Genomic DNA, 21459 nt, shown 5'->3' with positions numbered 1-21459 from the left:
CCCTGTGACCTCAGACCTAAGTTCTGGCACCTCTTCAGCAGCATTGGAGTTTTCTCAATGACACAAGGCTCCTGAAAATCTCATAAAGGCAGAGTAATTGTGCACATTGTTACCCTGGGCAAATGAAACAAAGGACAAACATTGGGAATCCCTGGTGCTTCTCCACTGGAAGCTAAAACTTACCTGACTGTATGCATGAATGAAAAAGCATCAAAGCAATGTTTACTCTCCCTCCCTTATAGGGAGACATGGAGTGGGGAAAGCCCCAGAGTGAAAGTCTGGAGACTTGGGTTTTATTAAGTGAGGTCCTAGGTGCACAGAGCAGGAGCTAAAAAGATGGAATTTCTCTTCTACTTGGTCCCCTGTATTGAGTGACTCAGGGGTCACTGCCCACATTGCACTCGCAGCGACCCTGTGTTACTGGAGCTGTGTGTGAGCAGCCCTGTGTTGTTTTAAGTGCTGAACGCAGTAGTGGCTTGATCAGCCATTCCCTGGTGACCTGTTTCCTGTTTTAGAAAATAAGGATCTTAGACTATTTAAACTGTTGGTTTCTTATAGGGTTAATGTGACACTAAGGCATGTAATTAGTTCTACACTGTCTCTCATATCACCGGGTTTCTTTTTTTAATAGTGTTCTGTGTCATCCTCTCAGATTTTGCTTGTTGTCATTTTGTGTTTGCATAGTTGTTCCTTGGCTCCAATACCACCCCCCCACCACCACCACTTCTAGGCCCTTAGAAAGGAAGGTGCATGAAAATAGAGACCTTGTCTGTGTCACCCATCAGTGCTAAAAGAGTGCTCGGCATGTTTTAGGCACATAAATATACACATAGGCCCACACACACATGTGTAACCATATATTATAATGTACTTACATAAATTTGTCTGTAAAGACTAGGTAGTCACTTGGTTATTTCTCCTCCCCCTCCTTGGCCCCACCCCAAGATCCACCACATTGTTATTTGGAGATCTGAGAACTAGAATTAGAAATGGTTACATTGTCTGTCTTAAAACTTGCTCCAGGTGGCGATGCCTGGTTCTTGCCTTATATGCGCATTAGTGTCAAAGGATAGAACCTTGTGTGGTCAGGGGCAGCCCTTGGCGGGGGGCCGAGGACACTTGGCCATGATGGCAGTGGGCGGTGCAGGTTGGTTCTGTTTATATGCGTAGAGGAGGTGGTCAGCAGGAGCCAAATATAAATCTTAGAATTGCATTCACACATATTATTGAGATTTCATATTGCTTTTATTATTTGGCCACAAAAATGGACATAATCCTTGTTGGCTTTAACACACTACTAGTAGGCTATCCATCTTGCAAAATATAAGACAAGGCCAGAGCTTAAATTAAAATCCTTGGCTTCTTATCTCCTTTCCACAGGAAAGCAAATCTGTGTTGAAAACCGTAAAATTAAGAGGGGAGAGCAAGGATAGCATAATTTAGCAAAAATTCATGGCACCAGATTCTGAGCTATATGACTGGAGGGATAGGTCAGACATTAAGAAGATGCTGCCTGCTAATGCAACTTCCTTAGGATGGTGCTCTGGAAATAAGAAAGGCATGAAAAAATATATATATGTTCATATATTTTTTTCAGAAAATTTCTGCAATGCTTACTCTTTGTAACTGCCCTAAGAAGATATCTTGGTAGATTTGCAATTATACTTCTTATGAGACTTTTGAAATAAAAATCAAAACAGTTACTCTAAAATATAGTTGAAATATATTCATTGTAGCACTTGGGTGTTGAGATTTTTGTCTCCATTTCAAAAAGGGTTTATAACAATATCCTCCTATCCCTGTACCCACCCTCCCACCAGCCCCTACCTCCTCTAGCATTCTAAATTCCTTGTATTTAAGAAGCTCATCTGTGTATCTGGCAGACAGCATCATTAACACTTGAAAAGCATTGAAACATTTTTTTAACCTTTTACACATTTATATGCATAGATGTGTGTGCTGAGGTATATAGAAAAAAGGCGTGTGGCTTTGATAATGGTGCTCTATTTAATAAATGCCAAGGGCAATACGAGCTATGCAAGTTCTGCCATTAGAGAGGAGATGTAATTATAAAATAGAGAAAATCTAGTATGGAAATTATATCATTGTCTAAAAAAGGGTAATTTTTGTTCCCCTTGCTTTTTTCCCCCCATGTTTCTTTTGGGTGGAGGTTGTAATGATAGAGTATAGAGAATTACTGTTACTGGCTGTAAAGAGAATAAGTGTTACTAGGATAATTGTTCCTAATTTTCCTGAGGGTAGACCTCCTTGTTGGAGCCACATACCTCTTATACCTAATTTGTAAAAAACATCAATACAAAATTACGTCGGTCACAGGTGCCGCCACCACGCACCAGAGTCACAGGCCCTCACCATTCCCACATGGACCTGCATTGTAAGGGCTTTTCACTGTGTGCTGCAGTTTTCAGGCATCTCCTTAAATGTTTAAGTTCAGATATTTGCTCCTGGAAAGAGAGATTTCATATGCATTTTAGTTTATAGTCCAGTAAAAACTTCATTAATTCACACTATGGTGAAGGCATGTCTGAAGTAGTGAATTAATGAATATTCAAAATTCATTATATCCTGTTCCTCTTAAATCCACAATTACTCATAACTATAGTGTTTATAAATGGAGAATTTCATGATTCTGCTTTAATTAGTATATGTGTTTAGAACAAATACATGTTGCGTGTATATAATTGTATTGAGTTGACTTTCTTTTGCAGGGGAGGAGGGGTAGAGTTTCTCATAAAAAACTATGTCCTTAGTTAGGTTAAACTGACTCTTGTTTATATTATTGATTTGCTTAGTAATCACTTTCTTGGGGGTAGGGAGCGGGGGGATTCAACTTTAACCAGACAAAAGAATCCCAGATTTCAAATCGATAAAGTCCAAATAAATAATCTGTACCTTTAAAAGTATTGTTATATAGCTTTAGACTTCCAGTTTAAATAAAATTATTTTTAAACAAATGTAAGATAAAATATATTAAAATATATAAGATGTTAACAATTTAAAATGTTTTTATGAGCTGTATTTCATATTATGCATTTAAACTCAAGAATGGAAATTCCCTTTTATCAATTAAGACTTCTTGAAACTAGAGGAACTGAGCACGGCCAAGCACAGTGGATGGTCAGCTTTGGTTCACAAAGCTGCAAAACACTGAAAATACTGTGTCATGGATCTTAGAAATGCACAATTGTAGAAGTGTGAGTTCTGTAAATGAAGGGGATATTAATACAGCAAACTTATATTTATTGGGTTATTATTATTTATTTATTATTTGGGTTTTTAGAAATTTGCCCTTCAAATTTGCCATATTTATTCACTTATTTGTTTATTGAATGACTTTCATTGAGTGCATTTTTATTGCCAGATGTGTGTAATGAATAAAGAGCTTAGAAAACATTCATAACTTTTGCTCCAATAACTCTTTGTTGAACTCAACCTGAAGAAATAATTTAAAAGGGAATGTAAATATGTGTATACAGAGATTCATGTCATATGGAATAATAGTAATCAACCTAAATCTCTGAAGGGGAGCTGATTAAATAATGGATAGTCCTCTGATGGGATATTCAAACACTCGAGGAGTTTTTAACATGGACAAAAATCCTGAAGATCTAGATGAGTATTGCAGATGATTTCAGTTGTCCAGGTCTGGAGGAGATTCCCGGATTATGCTGATGAGCAGTCACTGCAATTGTGTGGCTTTTTCTTTGGGAGAGGAGACAGGAGCTGGGCATCCATTATTAACTGTTGACCTGTGGTTACTTTGCAGTCAAATAAAGTGCCCGTGGTGCAGCCATCCCATGCGGTTCATCCTCTCACCCCCCTCATCACTTACAGCGACGAGCACTTTTCTCCAGGATCACACCCGTCACACATCCCATCAGATGTCAATTCCAAACAAGGTGAGAGCCCTGCCCTCCCGGGCCTTTTTCAGTTACGGAGGAGCTGTGCCTCATCAGTGTGAGGGACCATACAGGTGCCTTCGCTCCATGCGCCTGCATGGGCCCAAATACATTTGTAGGAGACAAGAGTAATTTATGTGATAGCAATTTTTAATAAGCCATAAGAATTTGTTGTTGCTTCTTTTATGTTTCAGGATTTAAAAAAAAAATAAGACAAAAAAAAAACTTAGAAGGGTTATCTTCAAAGTGACAGCTCTGAAATCTAGGATCTACAGTATAATCCAATCCAGTTATACAAATATACTGAAAATTCAATCCTGGGTGGCCCCTGTACTTACTCATTTACTTCAGCATGTACTAGGTGTTGATGGTAGTGTTAAAAGAAATGTTAGAAAAGGGACAAAGTATGAGATTTTTACTTTCAAATGTTACCTTTTTGACCCTTTAGTGATTTGTTTTGGTTTCAATTATATCCCTGTTAGCTTTTGTCCTTGTTTGTTATCTACCAGCACCAACTTAGATATAAGCGACAAAGTACAAAACCATAACATGAATCTGACTTCTCTACACCATTCGCAAGCTCCGCTTCTGTGTCACTTACAGAAAAACACATAGCACAGAGGTCTGTGAAGTCGGAACCCCAAGGGGTGGGGTGGTGGCTGTGGGGCCCAGGGTCAGGCCCTCCCGGCCTGCTGCCACCACGTGCCGGGCGCACACCGAGGATGGGCTGACCCACAGGGTGGCCTGTCTTCTCTCCCTGTGCACAATGCACCTGGACCTCAAGGGAGTTCTCAGGAGTTCGAGATAAAAGATCCCGCATACCTGAAACTAATATAATGTTGAATGCCAACTGTACTTGAAAAGAGAGAGAGAGAGAAATAAGTAAAAGAGCTGCTAAAACCAAATGAAGGCAGAGAATAGAAAGCACCTCACCATTTTGATCTGAAGTGGGTAACAAAATTTATGAAGTTTGTAAAAAAGAGTGGAGTTCAGAGGCTGGGTGTTTTTAGGTTAAAGACTGAACGCCTTCATTTCCCTCCCTGGTTAACATATGCAACTTATTTGAGGGCCTAGTTACTGCTGGACTTCGACTTGAGTGAAGCCCAAGCACCTTTATGTAGAAAAGGTAAGAATCACCTACACAGAGGTTTCCAGATTTGCCTCTGTCTTAGTCCTCATCTCTAGTTCCTTACTTCCTTTACCAAGGACCTCTAAAGAATAAGAAACATCAAAGACAGGTCTGGGGATTTATGGTGAGGATGGAAACTAAGGCATTTTAGGAAGAAGGCCAAGTTTGAGAGGGAGGCCACAATTTGCGACCTTAGTCCTGGTGAGTTTGAGATCTTGGAAGGGAAACACAAGGTGGCGATTTAAACGCCCCAGTCCAGAGCCTCGCTAGAGGTACACACCTGGGAACTGAGGAGGTGTGGGCGACAGTTTAAAGTAGATATAAAAACTCAGGCAGGCTATTAACAAAAAGAACCCAACAGTATATCTTATTAAGTGTTTAACTATTTATTTATTTAAGTTACATGGTGCTGTCTCTGTCCTAGGCCCTGTTCTAAGTACTTCAAAATGAACTTATTTAGAAGAATAATGTGTGTTGGTTTAGTAGTTTTTCTCTTAAGAATTCTAGGACAGCTCCATTTTTTTAAAAAAAGATAAGCTCATGACTAGCTACCAATCTATTTTATCTTCCGTTTCCATCACTTCTGGCCCAGCCACCTTACCTTGTTTTGCCTGACCACTTGTAATTATATCATTGCTTCTCAAAACTTTTTTTTTTAATGAACCCTCCAGAACTTGAGAAGGCCCAGTGGGCATGACCAAAAGTTGTCTGTTTACAGTTTCTTTGAAGACTTTATTTCATCCTAAAAATTTGTGTTATTTTTGTGTTCTACTCCATACACTCTTTGTGTAGCTTTTAATGTAAAGATCTTTTGAATTACTTTTTGACCTGGATTTCATGCATCTCATCACCATGTCTCTCAGGATATGCAAACTTTGATTTGAAAAGAGCAAATTTACGTGATTTTGAATTTATATTTTTCCATTTGAGTACATTCATCACTGAAAAAAAATAACAGTGAAAAAGCATACTAGGTTTCTTGCTTTCACTCCCTTTCCCCTTCAGTCTGCTTTTTGGCTTTATCACGTAGCACAGCTAGTTAGAACATGGTACTAAGGCCAGAGTCACCGATTTCACAGGTCCCAGGGGGCTGGTTAGCTTTATTTAAAAAAGAAAAAAAAGAGTGGCATGTTCATACTCTAATACTAGATATAACCATCCAATAAATATAAACTGTTTGTCAGCAGAAACCATTTGCATTTGTAAGAACATATCTTTAGATTAATGTTCCATTAGGAAGCACATTAGTTTTGACCTTTCCCTCAGTGTGTTGGGGGCGGGGGGCGTGTATAGGTGTAGAAAAGGAAAAGGAAGATAATACCAATCATTTCATTATGTCTGGTAAAAATGGAAAAGAGCTTTTGGTAAATGGTAAAAGGAAAGAGTTTTTAGGAAATACTGGGTTTACATACCTATTTATATCCTTGTAGTCTTCATTGTATCCTGATAAATAACAACAAAGACATATCACTTACTGTATACTGAGCACTTTTCTATATTACATATATTAATGCATTTATTCTTCACAACAACCCCTATTCCATTTTTATTCTGATTTTATAGAATAATAACTTCCTCAAAGATATGTAGTTGAGTGGCAAAATTGATGTAACCATACAGCCTGACTCCAAAATCACTTCATTTTTATTTACCAGTTACTTATAAAAGATTAAAAATTTTTAAGGTTATGTTGTGTATAGCCTATAGCACATAGTAAGTGTTCAAGAAATACCAGTTAAATGAGTGATGGTAAATGTATCTTTAGTAGATACACTTCTACTCCACAACAGAGTTGGTGTAGTCACATACTTGTAGGAATCTTAAAGAGGATCTTAAAGCAACAATAAGCTGTTTAGCAAACACAGATCTATTTGCGGCTCATGTAATAACCAAAGCCACATCATGTACTTGTATGTACCTGCAAAATGGTTGATGATGCTGACCCAGCATGGGGAATGGGTCTGTTTAAACTGTTTTTTTTTTCACTCGTTCATTTGTTCAAGTCATTCAGCAGTATTTATTGAGAACCTCCTGTGGAGACAACGATGGTTTGATGCATTGACTGGTAAAACATGGTTTCTTTTTCTAAGCAGTATTTAAACTCATGCAGGAAATCCTTTGCACAAACTAACGATAAAACAAAATGAAGAACATCTTTATTACCATGTTAAAAGTACAAATAAAATCTTGTAGATGTAAAGAAGAAAGAGATTTCTCAGAGCTATAAAAGTTAGTATTCCATGGGAAAGGGATATTTGAAATATGAGCACAATTTTAGTAGAAACAGTCAAATTAAATGACTAAAATAGGAAGTAGCATGTAGCAGGTGCTAAGTAAATGTTAGTTTTCTCCTTCCTCCTTCAGAACAGTAAAAGTAAATCCAACTAATTTATATACTTTGTTCTGCCGAGTTACTCCTACACAGAGTCACTGATGTGTTCTAAGCATGTTCAGAACAGGGAGTAACATGGGGAGCAAAGTTTTCAGCTTATCTGCTTAGAGGCATGTGATTGAAGCAAGTCGACTGCCCGTGTCCCAGTGCCGAGAGCCCAGGACAAATGTGTGTGTGCCCCACCAGTCACTGCCCCTCCCTAACCGAGGGGTTAAAGGAGACAGTTCAGGTAGTCTCTCACCTCTAACCATGACTTTTGAGTTTGTATTTTCACTAAGTTTCCAAAGTCCTTCTCAGCTGGTCTGGTTTTTATTCTCAAAATTGAGTGATCCCCCTGTAGACCCTGAGGTCTGGAGAGGTATCTCAGGTGAGGATGCTGGCCTGCTGGGAAAGTCCTCGGTGACCCTGACAGGTCATGAATGCCACTGTAGGCTCCCTTAGGGTCACCCCTGCTGCTTGGACCTGGCCAGACCCAAGAAAAAAGTCCAGAGTATGAAATTTGGGGTCTACTGTGACCAAAAGAAGTAGTACGTTTAGCCAAAAAAAAGAAGATTTGAAAAACGTACTTTTAAAAACAGCAAAACATAAGATGATCATGTGAAAACATGTAAACTCTCTACTGAGGGAGAGATTAAAGACCTTTCTCCATCCTACCTACTTTCTACAATTGAGAAATAGATTGTCCTAACTTCAAAGCCAAATAAATATCAACTTCAAAGGCAACATTTCTTAAGTCATTCCCATATGTTTAAAGCCTTCCGTATCTTTTAAGATTCAAATGAAACTCATAACCAATTTGAACAGTAGAAAAGCAAGATACAGAAAGAGCATCTTCCATGTGCTCACCCAATTCCACATACTGGCCAATCAATATATTTACAACCACTGAATGCATCTTCTAAGTCCTCAACTACGAATATGTGCTTCTATATGGAAATGCCCTTATAAAGTCAGAGTAGCTGTATGAGAAGACTGTTGTAGCTTTTTTCTATTCAGAATCACTCCCATTTCTCCAAATACATTGAATGTATTTGTGCTAATATTGTACATTTTTATACGTGTGTCTTACCCCTTCTTTTCTGTACCCAAGGTAAGATACAAAGAGATGTCATTTGGGACTAGGATTAGGTATAATCTTTAGGTGGTTTTGACAGTTAGAGGAGAGTGTACTCCAGGGAGTGTGAGCTCAAGAAACAATTTGGTGGCTCTCTCATTGTCTGTGGAGTACAACTAATCCAGAACAGCTTGACCTTGGAGCGCAGAGGACTCAACTTGATGAAGAGCTTTGTTGGAGCTGAAGTGGCAGAGACCAAATGAATCATATCAAGTGTGACCATTATGGGGCTGAAGATGATTCCTAATTAATCTTTGATTCTCTGAGGCATCACATTTCCCAAATCTGTGTGTCCATAAGGGAGCCAACACAAATATGAAAGTGGCAATTTACTTAATCCTTGAGCACATGGCAGGCCATCTACTTAGAAAGGGCTCCCACTTCCCATTCTACACAGAAACAATGGCCTACTGTTTTCTTAACCAAATGCAATGATGTGGGCAAACTAATTTAAAAGTCTTATTTTAATGGCTTTTATTAGCAGCATATTTACTCTTTCAGGAATTCCTCAAGATGTACTGTTTTAAAACCTGTTTTCTCAAATGTTGAAATTTGAAAAGATAGCAAATTGACTTCTGTTAAACAGATCAGATAAATAAATGTTGTTTCATTCTAGACCATAAGAAGTACGGCATAAAGCATTTTGTTGCCCTTCTGTTGCTGTAAGAGTCAAATGTCCTGTGACTCTGAGCGCTCTACCTCTCCATTCTTTTTAATAGGCATATCCAGACATCCTCCCGCTCCTGAGATCCCCACCTTCTACCCGCTGTCTCCGGGTGGTGTTGGACAGATTACCCCACCTCTGGGCTGGTAAGACCCTTCCTGCAAACTCCAGCCAGGCACTTGAACACATGTTCTGCTTCCCACTTAGGGAAATTAGCTTTATGAATGATAACACTTGTGGACTTGAGGAAGCTTTACAACAACAAGCAAGGTGGCAACTTTATCTCATTTCAATTTAGAAGATTAAAAAACACACAGACTTTGAAATGGATTGAATCCGTTCGCTTATATGTGTAGAAAATGACTGTAGCATTTGCTTTGAAGCTTATGGTTGTATGGATTCAATTTGTGGCTTTGGGCATTTGCTATGCCTGTACAAAGTTCTCAGTGTGGTTTTTCTTTTCTGTTTTATTTATGAAAACTTATATTTTTGAAAGAAACTAAGACACACTGAATATCTACAAGTATGTACTATCTTTGCTTATAAATGGCAAGTGATATAAATGACATAGAAATAGAGAGAAATTTTAACATAACAAAAGCATCTTTTGAATTTTAATGAAGTAAGCTCCAGCTTGAGTTCAGAGAAGTAAAAAACTAATGTTTGGGCTTTTTCCACCCCCCTGAATCCTATTGCCCTTTGTTCGTTCTAAAAAATTCTTAACTGTAGCCTTTAAAATTTTCTAAATTATAAAGGTAAGGGAAAGGAAGTAGATCTTAGGAAGAATCATTTTCTGTAGTATAACCTATTTTTATAATTTTACTGTGAACACACATCTCCCCCCCTCCCCCGCCCATTCCCACTCCTGTCCCCTATCCACTCCTCCCTCCGCAGTGCTCATGCCCTGGAAATAGCTCCCACTGGGGCAGAGCTTTCTCTCTTTAGCCGAGTCTCTGCCCCTTCAGGCCCAGGTCACCGCCCCAGTCTCTCCACCTTGACAGCCTTACAGTGTCTCTTCTTCAGTGAGAAGGGGTCATCCTACCAGGGACATTTCACCTCACTCTCTTTAGTGTTAGATCTCTTAGTCAATAACTGTTTGAGTTAATTAATTGTGCATACATGTTCGGTCCTACACCAATTGTCTGACACTAGTAGTTCCTTAGGAGCAATAATCCTGTGCTAGCAGTGTTGGTGGCAGGGGGAATAGAGGACGTTACAATGAAAAATGTGAGATGTGAGAAATGGGGGAAATGGACTTCTCAGAGTGGAAAGGAAATTATTCCAATGAACTTATTTTTTGACTCTAACATGGGGATGTGGGGGAGGGAGGAGCAGTGTTTTTAAAATATTTGTTCAGTCTCATATAAATATGAAGTTTTATTTCCTTCTTTTTTCTGAAATTCTCAAAGATTCTGATAAAGAATCTGCTAACCTTCTCTGAAAGGAATATTTCACCATTCTCAGGGTTCTGTTATAGTTAATAAACATTTGTCACATGCCTAGTTTGTTCAAAGCATTCATGGGTTTGGAAGAGGGGAGGGGATATGGGTAATTCATGAACTGGTTTGTTTTTAAAGTTGAGGATGGGAGATTTTCTTCAACGCCAACAATACTTTGATTGGGTGGAGGGTAAGGAAGGCAGGCAGTTGGATAACTGAAGATATGCCGTGGTCTGTGGTATTCCAAAAATTCTATTTGAAACCTTGCCTTTCTCCCCTCATCAAACTCTTACTGCTGATTGGTAACTCATGTTTTGTCATTGATGGGTTCCTTTCTTCTGTGACCTCAGGCAAGGTCAGCCTGTATATCCCATCACGGGAGGATTCAGGCAACCCTACCCATCCTCACTGTCAGTCGACACTTCCATGTCCAGGTAGGTGGAGGTGGAACCCGGGCACCCAGGACAAGTTGCTCTTCCTGCGCTTGCATCTTGTGCGCCTCTGCTTGCCTCTTGGTTGGCTAGGAGGGTGCGTAGCTCAGCCACGTGTCTGTCTGCGCAGTGTGCCTGGCTCCCACACTAGGTGTTGTAGAGATTCCTGGGTAGGAGCCACACTCTGCATCCCCACACCAAGCACCAGCCACACCCACCAGGGGGATGGACTCAGCCACAGGGGCAACTGTGCCTCAAGAAGACTTCACTGGCTGCAGGATGTGACACATCCCCAAAATGGACATCATAAGAGATTGTTATTCAAAATATGCTGGGGGTGTGGTAAAGGGGAAGGTAAAGACTGGTTTGGTCTGAGTTCTACCATTTACTTTCTTTGAGGAAAGTTGTACCGGTTTAACGTGACAGTGTTTGAAAATGCCCAGTTAGTCTAGAGCCTTCCTGGACCAAGGCTGTCGGAAGAGAAAGAATGGTGCTTATCGGCCATCAGGCCTTCGGGGTCGTGTCCTAGTGTGTGAATCAGGCCCTGTGGGGACACAGTGCCGGCGAAGCTCTGTGAGGTCTGCCGCCACCCTGCTCTGTGTAATGCTTGCTTCTGGAAAGGATGGCTTCTGTGCCCTGTGCTTGACATACACACATTTGTGGTGTATCATCTGTGTGTTTGATGTTGCTTTTCCAAGGGATCTAGCATTATTGCACCAGAGTCAAACTTTTGGGTTAGTAACTGGTTGTGAATCTTTACTTTTTATGTAGGTAAGAAATTCACAGTTTCTGTGGTGAATTTCAGATTAAAAAAAAATGTTTCTTTAGCAAATTGTAAATCTAGCCAGGTGGAAGGGGATGAAATTAATATCATTCTCCTAAAATATATTTTTACATTTTTTCAACATTGTGAGAACCATCTGATGACAGGAGTTTCTCACAGGCATCAAGTATTTTTGCAAATGGTGCATTTAGCAAAGGATTATTATTTGATCAAATATTTGTATTTTTACCATGCCACCTTAATTTTTAAAAATTTGTTTCCAAAATATTACATAGCCAGGCAGTCCTTCCGTCCTTCCCAGATGAAGGAATAAATTGTACGGGCTGTGATGAAAGACTTGAGAATGTTGTTCTTGCTGAATTAAATGTTTACTTTAAAATAGTTTGAAAAGCAAAGAGTTCTAAAGCATAACCAAATTTATCCAAAGCTCTTGTTGAAAGTAGTCTTTATTTATTTTATTTTTCTTGCATGGCAGTTTCCCTCCTTTGTGTTGGATGGTGGTGGATACTTTGAGATTATTTTTTTAATACTCTGCACGCATATTTAGGAAAAAGCCTTTGTTCAGCGAGTGCAGTTTTTACCTTGATGTAGAACTGTACGTATTCTTCCCTTTGATTAAACCCTTCCCTTAATTTTGTTATCAGTTTTCCATAAGGCTAGATCTCTCAAACATTCTCTGTAGAAAATTACTTCGGGTGATGTTAAGGGCAACCTTGTTAAATTGGAGGCTGAAAAATATCTTCCTGTCCCTTATTTTCTCAATTGTTCTCTCCTAATATTAGTAAAGAAGCAAACAATATGAGAAGACTCTTAAAGTGATGGTTTCACTGGGAATATAGGCAGAGGTTTTTAAATGTAATTTCTTCAGCTTTAATTATAAAAATCTTTCAAAAGCTAAATCTTAATAAAGTGTTATATTTCCAATATAATTGTTATTACTGGAACTACTTGAAAACTGCTTTGCAAGAAAAGTGACTCAATTTTTTTTCCTTTATCCTCTGGCCTAGAGCATCCTGGGAAAAATGCCAGGTTCTACTATTAGTTTGGGGGAAAAAATGTATTTATACAAGCAATAATTATGAATGTTTTGCACCTGAACACAGAAAGGAACGAAATTCTCAGCCCGCCCTAATTTACAGTTAATGTGTCCATGTGCAACTGCCAGGAGCAGTTAGTGGATTGTTTCAAAACTCCATCCGGCCTTTGCTCCCGCAGCCACTAGCACGTATTGCTCTTCTCTTTCCTTCTTCCAGGTTTTCCCATCACATGATTCCTGGTCCCCCTGGTCCCCACACCACTGGCATCCCTCACCCTGCTATCGTGACACCTCAGGTCAAACAGGAGCACCCCCACACTGACGGCGACCTGATGCATGTGTAAGTATGCGGTGGTCTCCCCTGTTAGTGCCTGAAGACCCTGAGGATTTAAACGGAGTTTCTCCTTCACTGTGGTTGAACCTTCTCCTTCTCTTTTAGTATGGAAACCAGTGTAGCTCTGCTTTGAAAACTCTGCCCATAATTGGCTTGATTCTCACTGCCAGCTGGTTGTGATTCTCAGATTGGAAAAAAGAACAGACCTCAAAAGGTTAAGGAAACCTCACCAAAATGGAGTGATGTTCAGGGCACAGGCATTGGATACCTTGAGCCATGTAGCCAACACTACCAGATTTCAGTGGGCTCTGACGGTTGGGAGCCCCTGGTGGTCCCTGAAGTGGACAGGAGAGTTCAGTGCATGCCCAGGAGGAGTGTCCCTGTTTCCAGGCTTTCAAAGCACAGAAGTCAAGGGAAAGGGGCAAAGCCGCCCAGGATGGGCCCTGGCTGTGTACATGAGCCAGGGGCTAAATTCCTTGAAGAATTTAGGAATTGAGTTTCTTAATCTAGGGTTTGCAGACGGAGACAGAAAGGTAGGGTAGCAAGGAACTCAAGATAGTCTACAAAATCCCTATGAATGTAACCCAGGCTGGTGGCTCAGTTGGTGGGTGTGTTGTCCCATAAACTGAAGGGCCGAGGGTTCAATTTCTTGGTCCAGGCACATGCTTGGGTTGTGTGCGGTTTTCGTCCCAGGTCCCAGGTGAGTGCAAGAGGCAATCATCCCATCCATCAGTGCTTCTCTCCCTCCCTCTCTCTCCCTCCCTTCCCCTCTCTTAAAAAACAACCAACCAACCAAACACACAAAAAACATCCTGCAAATGTAGGCAAAGACAACATGCATTTGTTTGGAGGAGAGAGTCTGAAGTTTCATTAGCTCTTCAACTGCCTCCTACGTGCACCACCCCACTTACTCCCCCAAAAAGTTAGGAACCTCATCTGAAAGAGGAGTGGACACTTACACTACAGGGGCGGCTTTTCCCAGGTGACCCAGTTGCTCAGCCTCCAGGCCCTAATAGAGCAGCTCTACACACCCTTTTCCATTTTGTGTTAAACACTTGTGTAGCCCCAGGCAGACTTTCGCTAACAGAAGGAAGGATACTCACCAAGAGTTGCTCTCCTGAGTTGACAGTGTTCAGGCTTGTGGAGAGCTGGAGGGTTGCCCCAGCACAGGTTTGACTGGTGATGTAAACAGATGCTCTGCTTCTCTCCTCCCCCTTCCGGTCTCTTCCTCGTGCTGCACACCCCTCCTGCAACACCACCACACCCGCCTTTTAGGAAGCCTCAGCATGAACAGAGAAAGGAGCAGGAGCCAAAAAGACCTCACATTAAGAAGCCTCTGAATGCTTTTATGTTATACATGAAAGAAATGAGAGCCAATGTCGTGGCTGAGTGTACCTTGAAAGAAAGTGCAGCTATCAACCAGATTCTAGGCAGAAGGGTAAGTAGTGGGATGGTAAATAAATGTTTATGGGAACTGTGGAGCTACTTCATTAAAACCTGCCCAAATGCACTTGCGTGTATCAGGTGGTCACAGTGTGCGTTTGGGGAATCACCAGGCACTTTGGGGAGTAACAAAGAGAACAGGCTAAGTGATAATCTTTCAGAGGATTAAATGATATAAAGCATTATAAACAACTTAGATTGTACCTGGCACATAAAAACCTTCCTGGAAATGATAACCCCTTTTCCTGGTACCACTCTGTAAACAACATTATTTATTGTCTTTTATGTGCCAGGCACTGTGGTTAGGCAATTAGATAATAATTGCTGAATAAAATATATACGGTCCTTGTCTTCATGGAGTTTAAAGTTTTGTGACATGATACTGATATTAGGCAAGTAATTACTTGATAAATTTGTAATTAAAATTGTGATGTATACCATGAATGTAAAGAATGGCTTCTATGAGAAAGACCAGCAGGAGGCTGGGGACACAGTGTGTAAGCTGAGACCTGAGGCATGAGTGGGGGCTCACCAAGTGCTGAGGGGGGAGTCGGGGATCTCCAGATGGAGCCCCGTGCCTGCCTGCGGACTCAGGCCTGAGGCAGGAGAGCCCTGAGCCTGCATAGAGAGCAACGCAAAGGCCTTGGCTGACCAGGGTGCTTCTGGATGAACCCTGGCAAGTGTGCCCACATTGTCCATGACAGAAGCAGGTCCGTGTTACTCAGAAACTTTAAGTGGAAGAATTTATATGAGCCAGAGAAATCTTTGTTCTAGTAAAACCACTGTCTGATTCTTAAAGTGCCAGGTTTCTGGATTGCCCCTTTTCTTTTCCCCCCATCTGTCGCCCTTCCTAAGATATTTTTGTGAGCACATATTATGTACCAGGCACTAGGCTGCCACTAGGACAGACGCTAAGATTTATGTGATCCAACCACCAGGCAAAAGGCTAGTCAGTTTTTTCAGGTATTTTTTCTCAAGATTGAAATGTTTTTAGTTAGGTATCTGAAGAGTGGTGAAAAAAATGGAATTTTCTAATTCAAATAACATTTTCTATGTAGTTACATTGTAATTTTAGAAAAGGTCCATCGTAGTTGTTGATGCCCAACATAAATGTGTGGTGGTTTCTTAATTACACATGTGTGTATTTGATTTTGCAACCTCTCAAGAAATTCATGATTCACAAATGAACATTCACTTACAGAGGTCTAACAACCTTTGTGGAACTCAGAGGACCATGTTTCAACTGTTATTGATGATGATTTTTACCATGTTTGTTACAAACCTAATACATTTCGGCATTCATAAGAGAAAGCATTCAGGAGATTTCAGGCCGAGAGAAGTGGGCTTTCTTGCATTATCGATTCCTGTTGAGTAGCAAAAAATGCCACTATTTCCAATCTGCAAGACACCAGGGTTTCAGGGTTAGGGTGCGGCAACAGATTATAGCTTTTCGGTGTCCTGCATACAATACTCTATCTCCCTGTGGATTCTTAAATACTTAATAACAATAATTACAATGATTTCCTAAGCTACATCATAGCAGATGAGTGATTCCCATCATCTTTGAAGAACTCTGCCTTAAAAGCTTAGAGACTGATGATCATTTCCCCTGACCCTTTAAAAGAAGAAACCAGAGGAAAAGAGTTAATGTTCTCATTTCAGCTTGTGTAAAACTCTCAGCTTTTTTTTTTCCTTCCTTTTTTGAGTTAAAGATCCCCTGTCCCTCCAGCAGGAATTCTTTTCCTTCTCAAGAGACTAAGTAAGGCTATGATATGAAGGTATGATTCCTATTTTTAATGCACATTTCCCACAATTGCTACTTTCTCAGCTCCCTTAACAACCCCCAGATCGGAGCATGTGTCCTACAGGATGGTTCTCATTTGGGGTCTCTCTCTGTCTTTGATTTGGACACCTGTTTCTATTTATAGGTCTCTGAGATCTTTGATTAAGATCAGGTTTTCTGTCCTTTCATAACTCCCCTCTGGCAGGGTAGTCCTTGCTAGTTCTTTAAAGTTCCTGGCTTTAAAAAGATGAAGTTTTACACTAGGATAATTATAATTCTTAAAAGTGGAACTTCAACCTCTGAACATTATATCTTTTGATTTTTATGCAACTTTACTGTATCTCTAAAATAGAAATGTTCATTCATACCAATTAATCAGTTTTTTTCTTTGTTTTATAAATAATAACACAAATCTTACTTTAAGATAAACTTTTTAAAAGACCTTCCAGGCTATTAAAGGAAGTCTTTTTATTATAAATGTATTCTCAGGATTTTAAATCTTGAGACTGTATAAATTTCTTCAAATTAAGTGGGTATTTTCTGAACAACTTGGTAAAATCTTGACAATGAAACTTAATTAAAAAAATTAGCTCTTAATTTTTCTGTAAGCAAAAGTGATAGAAAAGCATTTTTAGTATGTTGTATTTCAGAAATTCCTATAAAGAAAGATCAGCTTTCTGGTGTGTATGAAAGTTTATTTTTGTTTCAGTGCAAAATTTTACTACCATTTGACCTACTCTTTTACTCTGGTAAATGATCTTTTATTTGTGAGTAGATTTTGTGCATTAGAAATATCAGGAAACTAAAAGCAATGGAAAATGCAAGTAAATAGTTGCTGACCTGCTTTTTCTCCTTGCAGTTGCTCAGTTTTATTTGCTCAGGTCTTTTTATCAACCCGTTTTCTCCTTTAACTGAAAAATGCCTGATTATTTGGGTAGAAGACCCAACTTCCCAAATCTTGGGAGATAAGTTGTTTTTTAAAAAAAAAATCCTCGCCCAAGGACATGCTTGTTGATTTTAGAGAGAGGGGAAGGGGGGAAGAGAGAGGGAAAGAAGCATCCGTGTGAGGGAGAGGAGCATCCACATGAGGGAGGAACATCCATAGGTTGCCTCTCACATGCGCCCTGATCAGGGACTGAACCAGAAATTAAACCACAACTCTTTGGTCTACTGGACGATGCTCTAGCCATCTGAGCCACAGTGGCCAGGGTGAGACATAAGTTTTATAAAACTTATTTTAGGTTTTCTTAGCGAGTTATAAAGCTGCCATAAATTATATAAAATTCTATTGCTATATTGTGGTAGCATAATTACTTGTCAAATGAATAAACAAATTTATAAAGTAAGACTTTTTTTGTTACTTTATTTTTTTATCTTTTTTTGTTCCTTTTTGTTAACACTCTGCCTCCTGCCAGTCACATTTACTTAATATCAGATGTGTGTAAACATTAATGACTAGTCTTTTCTTTTAAAAAGGGAAGAAAAAAGAAACAATCAAGGCTGCCCTCTTCATTGCATGCAGTCCGTTTCTCCCTGTGAAGGTCTCCAGCACCAGGCGAGGCTCTCAGCTTTAGGAAAGCTGTGGTTTGACAGAGGACATGTAACTTTTCTTGCCTGGCTCCCACTTCCCACAGCTGACCCAGAATGGCTCCTTCCTAGGCTCCGTTTGACTTAGTGTGTTTACTCTGCTAGTACAAGGAAAAGAACTGGGTCTTCGATGTTTTTTCTTTCTTCTGCCCCTCCCTCAACTCTTTTTTAAGAAAAGCGTATTACCTGAGTTAGGTTCAGACCAAGTCCCGCTGTGTGTTGTACTTTTTAATTTCACACTGCACTTCTGCAGCGATTGAGGAAATTAATCATGTACCCTGTCCAACACAGAGGCCTTGGGCTTTAAGGGGCTCTCAAAGGAAATGGAATTAGTGACCTCCTGGAGGCTGGAGTGGTGGGTAGGCTGTGTCAAAAGGTGCTTTCATGCCCCTCTCCTCTCGAGGTCCGTGGGTGTTTCTGTTTCCCCGAGGAAAGCTCAGGGAAACGGAAACTCCAGGGCCGGGGCCACGTGCAGAGGACCTAGACCGTGCCTCCTCCTGGAGAAATCCCGTCAGCCTCTCTCCCTCGCTCTTCCTTCCTTTCCCCAGTCCAACCACGCCTGTCTTTGTTTTTGTTTTTTTCTTTTTTTCTTGGGTTATCATTTTAAAAGACAAGAACAGGGGAATTAAAATCGATATTCAGGGTGGACGTGAATGAGAATGACTCGCCCAGCCTTGAGTGGAAGGAGTGAAGTGGGAAGCTCCACACTCTAGAGCTGGGGAGAACAGGAGCCGGCCCGGACTCATCCAGAGCGCGGCGGAATGTGCGTGTGTGTGAAGATGCACCTGCCAATGGGCAGGCTTGGGTCCACTCCTGCAGCTGGCCAGTGAGTCCCCCAAAGCTCAACCAACTCTCCTGGAAGGTTCTGTTGACAGATCCCGGCACTGAGGAAGTAGGGAAAATACTTGAAAACTGCCTACTGGGGGGTGGGGCAGGTGTCTGGGGCAAGTTGTGTGCAAATGTACACAACGCAATGTGCAAATACAAGCTGCTTAAAATCTCAAGTGGATACCCTGCCTACATGAGCTGTTTCACTATATATGATATATATCAGTGATATAAAGGGGAAATGGAAAGTTTGCAGGGTATCAGCCACCGTATTCTCCAACGTAGGTACTACAGCCTCAAATTCTAGATGGCACAATAAGCTTAGACAACGCTTCTTAATGTCCATCAGAAGGAAGTGAGAAATGGTCACCATGAAGTGTGCATGTGTGACCGTGCAATGTTATCAGTGTTGTCCTGTAGACAGTGTTCACCGAAGCGTGAGGAGAGCAGGGATAGACTGAGACAGGCTAACTTCTGGTGTCTTGCTTTGTAGAGACAGGATCAAGTGATGAAGCTTTCGGGCTCTTCCTAGGACAGTGTGGGAGAGTGTCCATGTGAAGTGAAGACGTATCTGTGGAAGAGACATGTAGAAACCATCATATTTTGCCTAAATAAGTGGTAGTAAGGCTCAGATATCAGAATATGTTGCACACTATGAAAAGGGCTAAGCTGGGCATTGAGGTTCAGCAGTGAAAGTTCTTTTTAATTTATATTGGAGACAACAAAGGGTAAGTGACAGATCATTTACTCTGGGTACTTGATTGACTTGGATGAGTTTCATGCGACATCAGAGAACAGAAGAGAGAGCCCAAGTTCGAGTGTCTCACTAACCACCAGACTCCAATTGGATTTCTGACGTAAATGCGTAACATTTTCATTTTTCAATGTTTGTAACATGAACTTTGTATTACTTTCTACTTTGCTTACTTTTATTTGTTTTTTCCCCTCCCCTTTGTGTTTCAGTGGCATGCCCTCTCCCGTGAAGAGCAGGCTAAATATTATGAATTAGCACGGAAGGAAAGACAGCTACATATGCAGCTTTACCCAGGCTGGTCTGCAAGAGACAATTATGTAAGGCCCTCTGCGTACTGTCACCTGTCTGCTTTGACCCCTCCTTTCTTTCCGTGACTTTCATGAGGGAAATATGTTTTATAGTGTATTTTATGTCCTGTTTTTGAAAGTTAGTGGACGTTGTAATAAAGATTTCATGGGTATATCAAATGTCAAAAGCTTTGCGCTGTCAGGTTTTTTTTTTGGCTATGAATTCTTTAAGTGAAACTTTTAAAATAAAAAAACACCTTATGTTTACTTTCATCTTAAAAAAAAACACCATATCATTAAAACGCTAGTGAAGATTTTTTAAGCCGATAAACTCATCCTAAAGTCAACATTACTGATAACTAATTACATTACCTTCCAGTATTTTTTCTGTGCCTGTTTTTATTTTTTACTTGAATGTGTATGTACATACCCTTTTGTGTCATGCTCTTATATAAGCATTTTTTGTTATGATGTAATATTTCTATGTATCAGTCTTAATGGCTGTACAATATTTCATTGAGTGAATGGCACAATTAACCATTTCCCTACTTTTAGATATTTAAGGTGCCACCTTTTTTTAACAATTGTAAATAATCCTGCAATGAAAATATCTGGCATAACAGTTTTTTTGTATTCAGGACTATTATTTCTGTAGGATAGATTCACAGTAGTTGAATTGTTGAGTTCAAGTATACAAATATTTTAAAGGCTTTGGTACATATTGTCAAAATGCTTTCTAAAAGGAATATATCACTTTACAATTCTTATTTACATTGTAATCAAGTGACTACTTTGTCACAAACTAATCAGTACTGGGGAGAAATTTTTTTTGTTTTGTATTGATGTGCTTTGATGTCTATTATGTATTTCATTCAGAGTAGGCATTATTATATTTTTAAAGTTATACTCTAAGTACTATATATTACCAGTTATGTTACTGCTTTAGAGTGTGAACATCTTTCTAATGTAATCTTAATAGAGCAAAGAATATTTCAATGTAAGTATATTATAAATAATATGTGATTGAGGGGAACAATTTTGATTATTTAAGCTTTCAATTAAAAAATTTGAAGATTGTTTCCATTTTCCATGTGAAACTAGCCTTCAAAATGAAGTACCAGCTAAGACTGTCTTAAGTATGAGTGGCCCCTTTTCATAAAGGCCTAAGTGACACCACTAATCAATATGTGATTTAACATATGGCCATTGCTGTGGATAGTCCTGTGGGGCTGAGTGTCTGAGGCCATTTGTCCCACACAAGGGGACACCAGGACTCTGGGACACATCGCGTCTGGTAACACGCTCCGAAGAAGGACTCACTACTGGGCAGGGTGTGGAGCAGAGCCCTTGGCTGCCACAGGACACGGGGTGCCCGAGCCCAGCTGTGGGCCACTTACAGGCAGCAGCTCATGGGCTACCTGAGTTGTCGTAACAACTACCGTGTGCCAGTTGTGAAGAACTGTTGGAATGCCTTCTGTGTTATTTTGTAATCCTTATAATACTCCTGTAGCATAAATAGTATTATTGCCTTTTA

The 21459-nt window shown here is 40.1% G+C and overlaps 1 protein-coding gene across 6 annotated transcripts in view; it reads left to right on the top strand.

The window, feature by feature from the left end:
• The window catches only part of LEF1 (lymphoid enhancer binding factor 1), a 113016-nt gene that overhangs the window by 74565 nt on the left and 16992 nt on the right, over window positions 1-21459 (top strand). For 4 of the 6 annotated variants that reach the window (XM_045820376.1, XM_045820377.1, XM_045820380.1 and 1 more), the window contains exons 4-9: window positions 3788-3920; window positions 9275-9365; window positions 11009-11092; window positions 13127-13249; window positions 14519-14681; window positions 19848-19955. In XM_045820376.1, the coding sequence (XP_045676332.1) occupies window positions 3788-3920; window positions 9275-9365; window positions 11009-11092; window positions 13127-13249; window positions 14519-14681; window positions 19848-19955 (702 nt within the window). The remainder of the gene's footprint in view (window positions 1-3787; window positions 3921-9274; window positions 9366-11008; window positions 11093-13126; window positions 13250-14518; window positions 14682-19847; window positions 19956-21459) is intronic. The other 2 variants (XM_045820378.1, XM_045820379.1) reach the window with 1 other exon arrangement.

The sequence above is a fragment of the Phyllostomus hastatus genome, unplaced genomic scaffold (assembly GCF_019186645.2).
Source record: "Phyllostomus hastatus isolate PE091 unplaced genomic scaffold, TTU_PhHast_1.1 phas_scaffold_39, whole genome shotgun sequence".
Lineage (NCBI taxonomy): Eukaryota > Metazoa > Chordata > Mammalia > Chiroptera > Phyllostomidae > Phyllostomus > Phyllostomus hastatus.
This window is presented reverse-complemented; position numbering and strand designations above follow the sequence as displayed.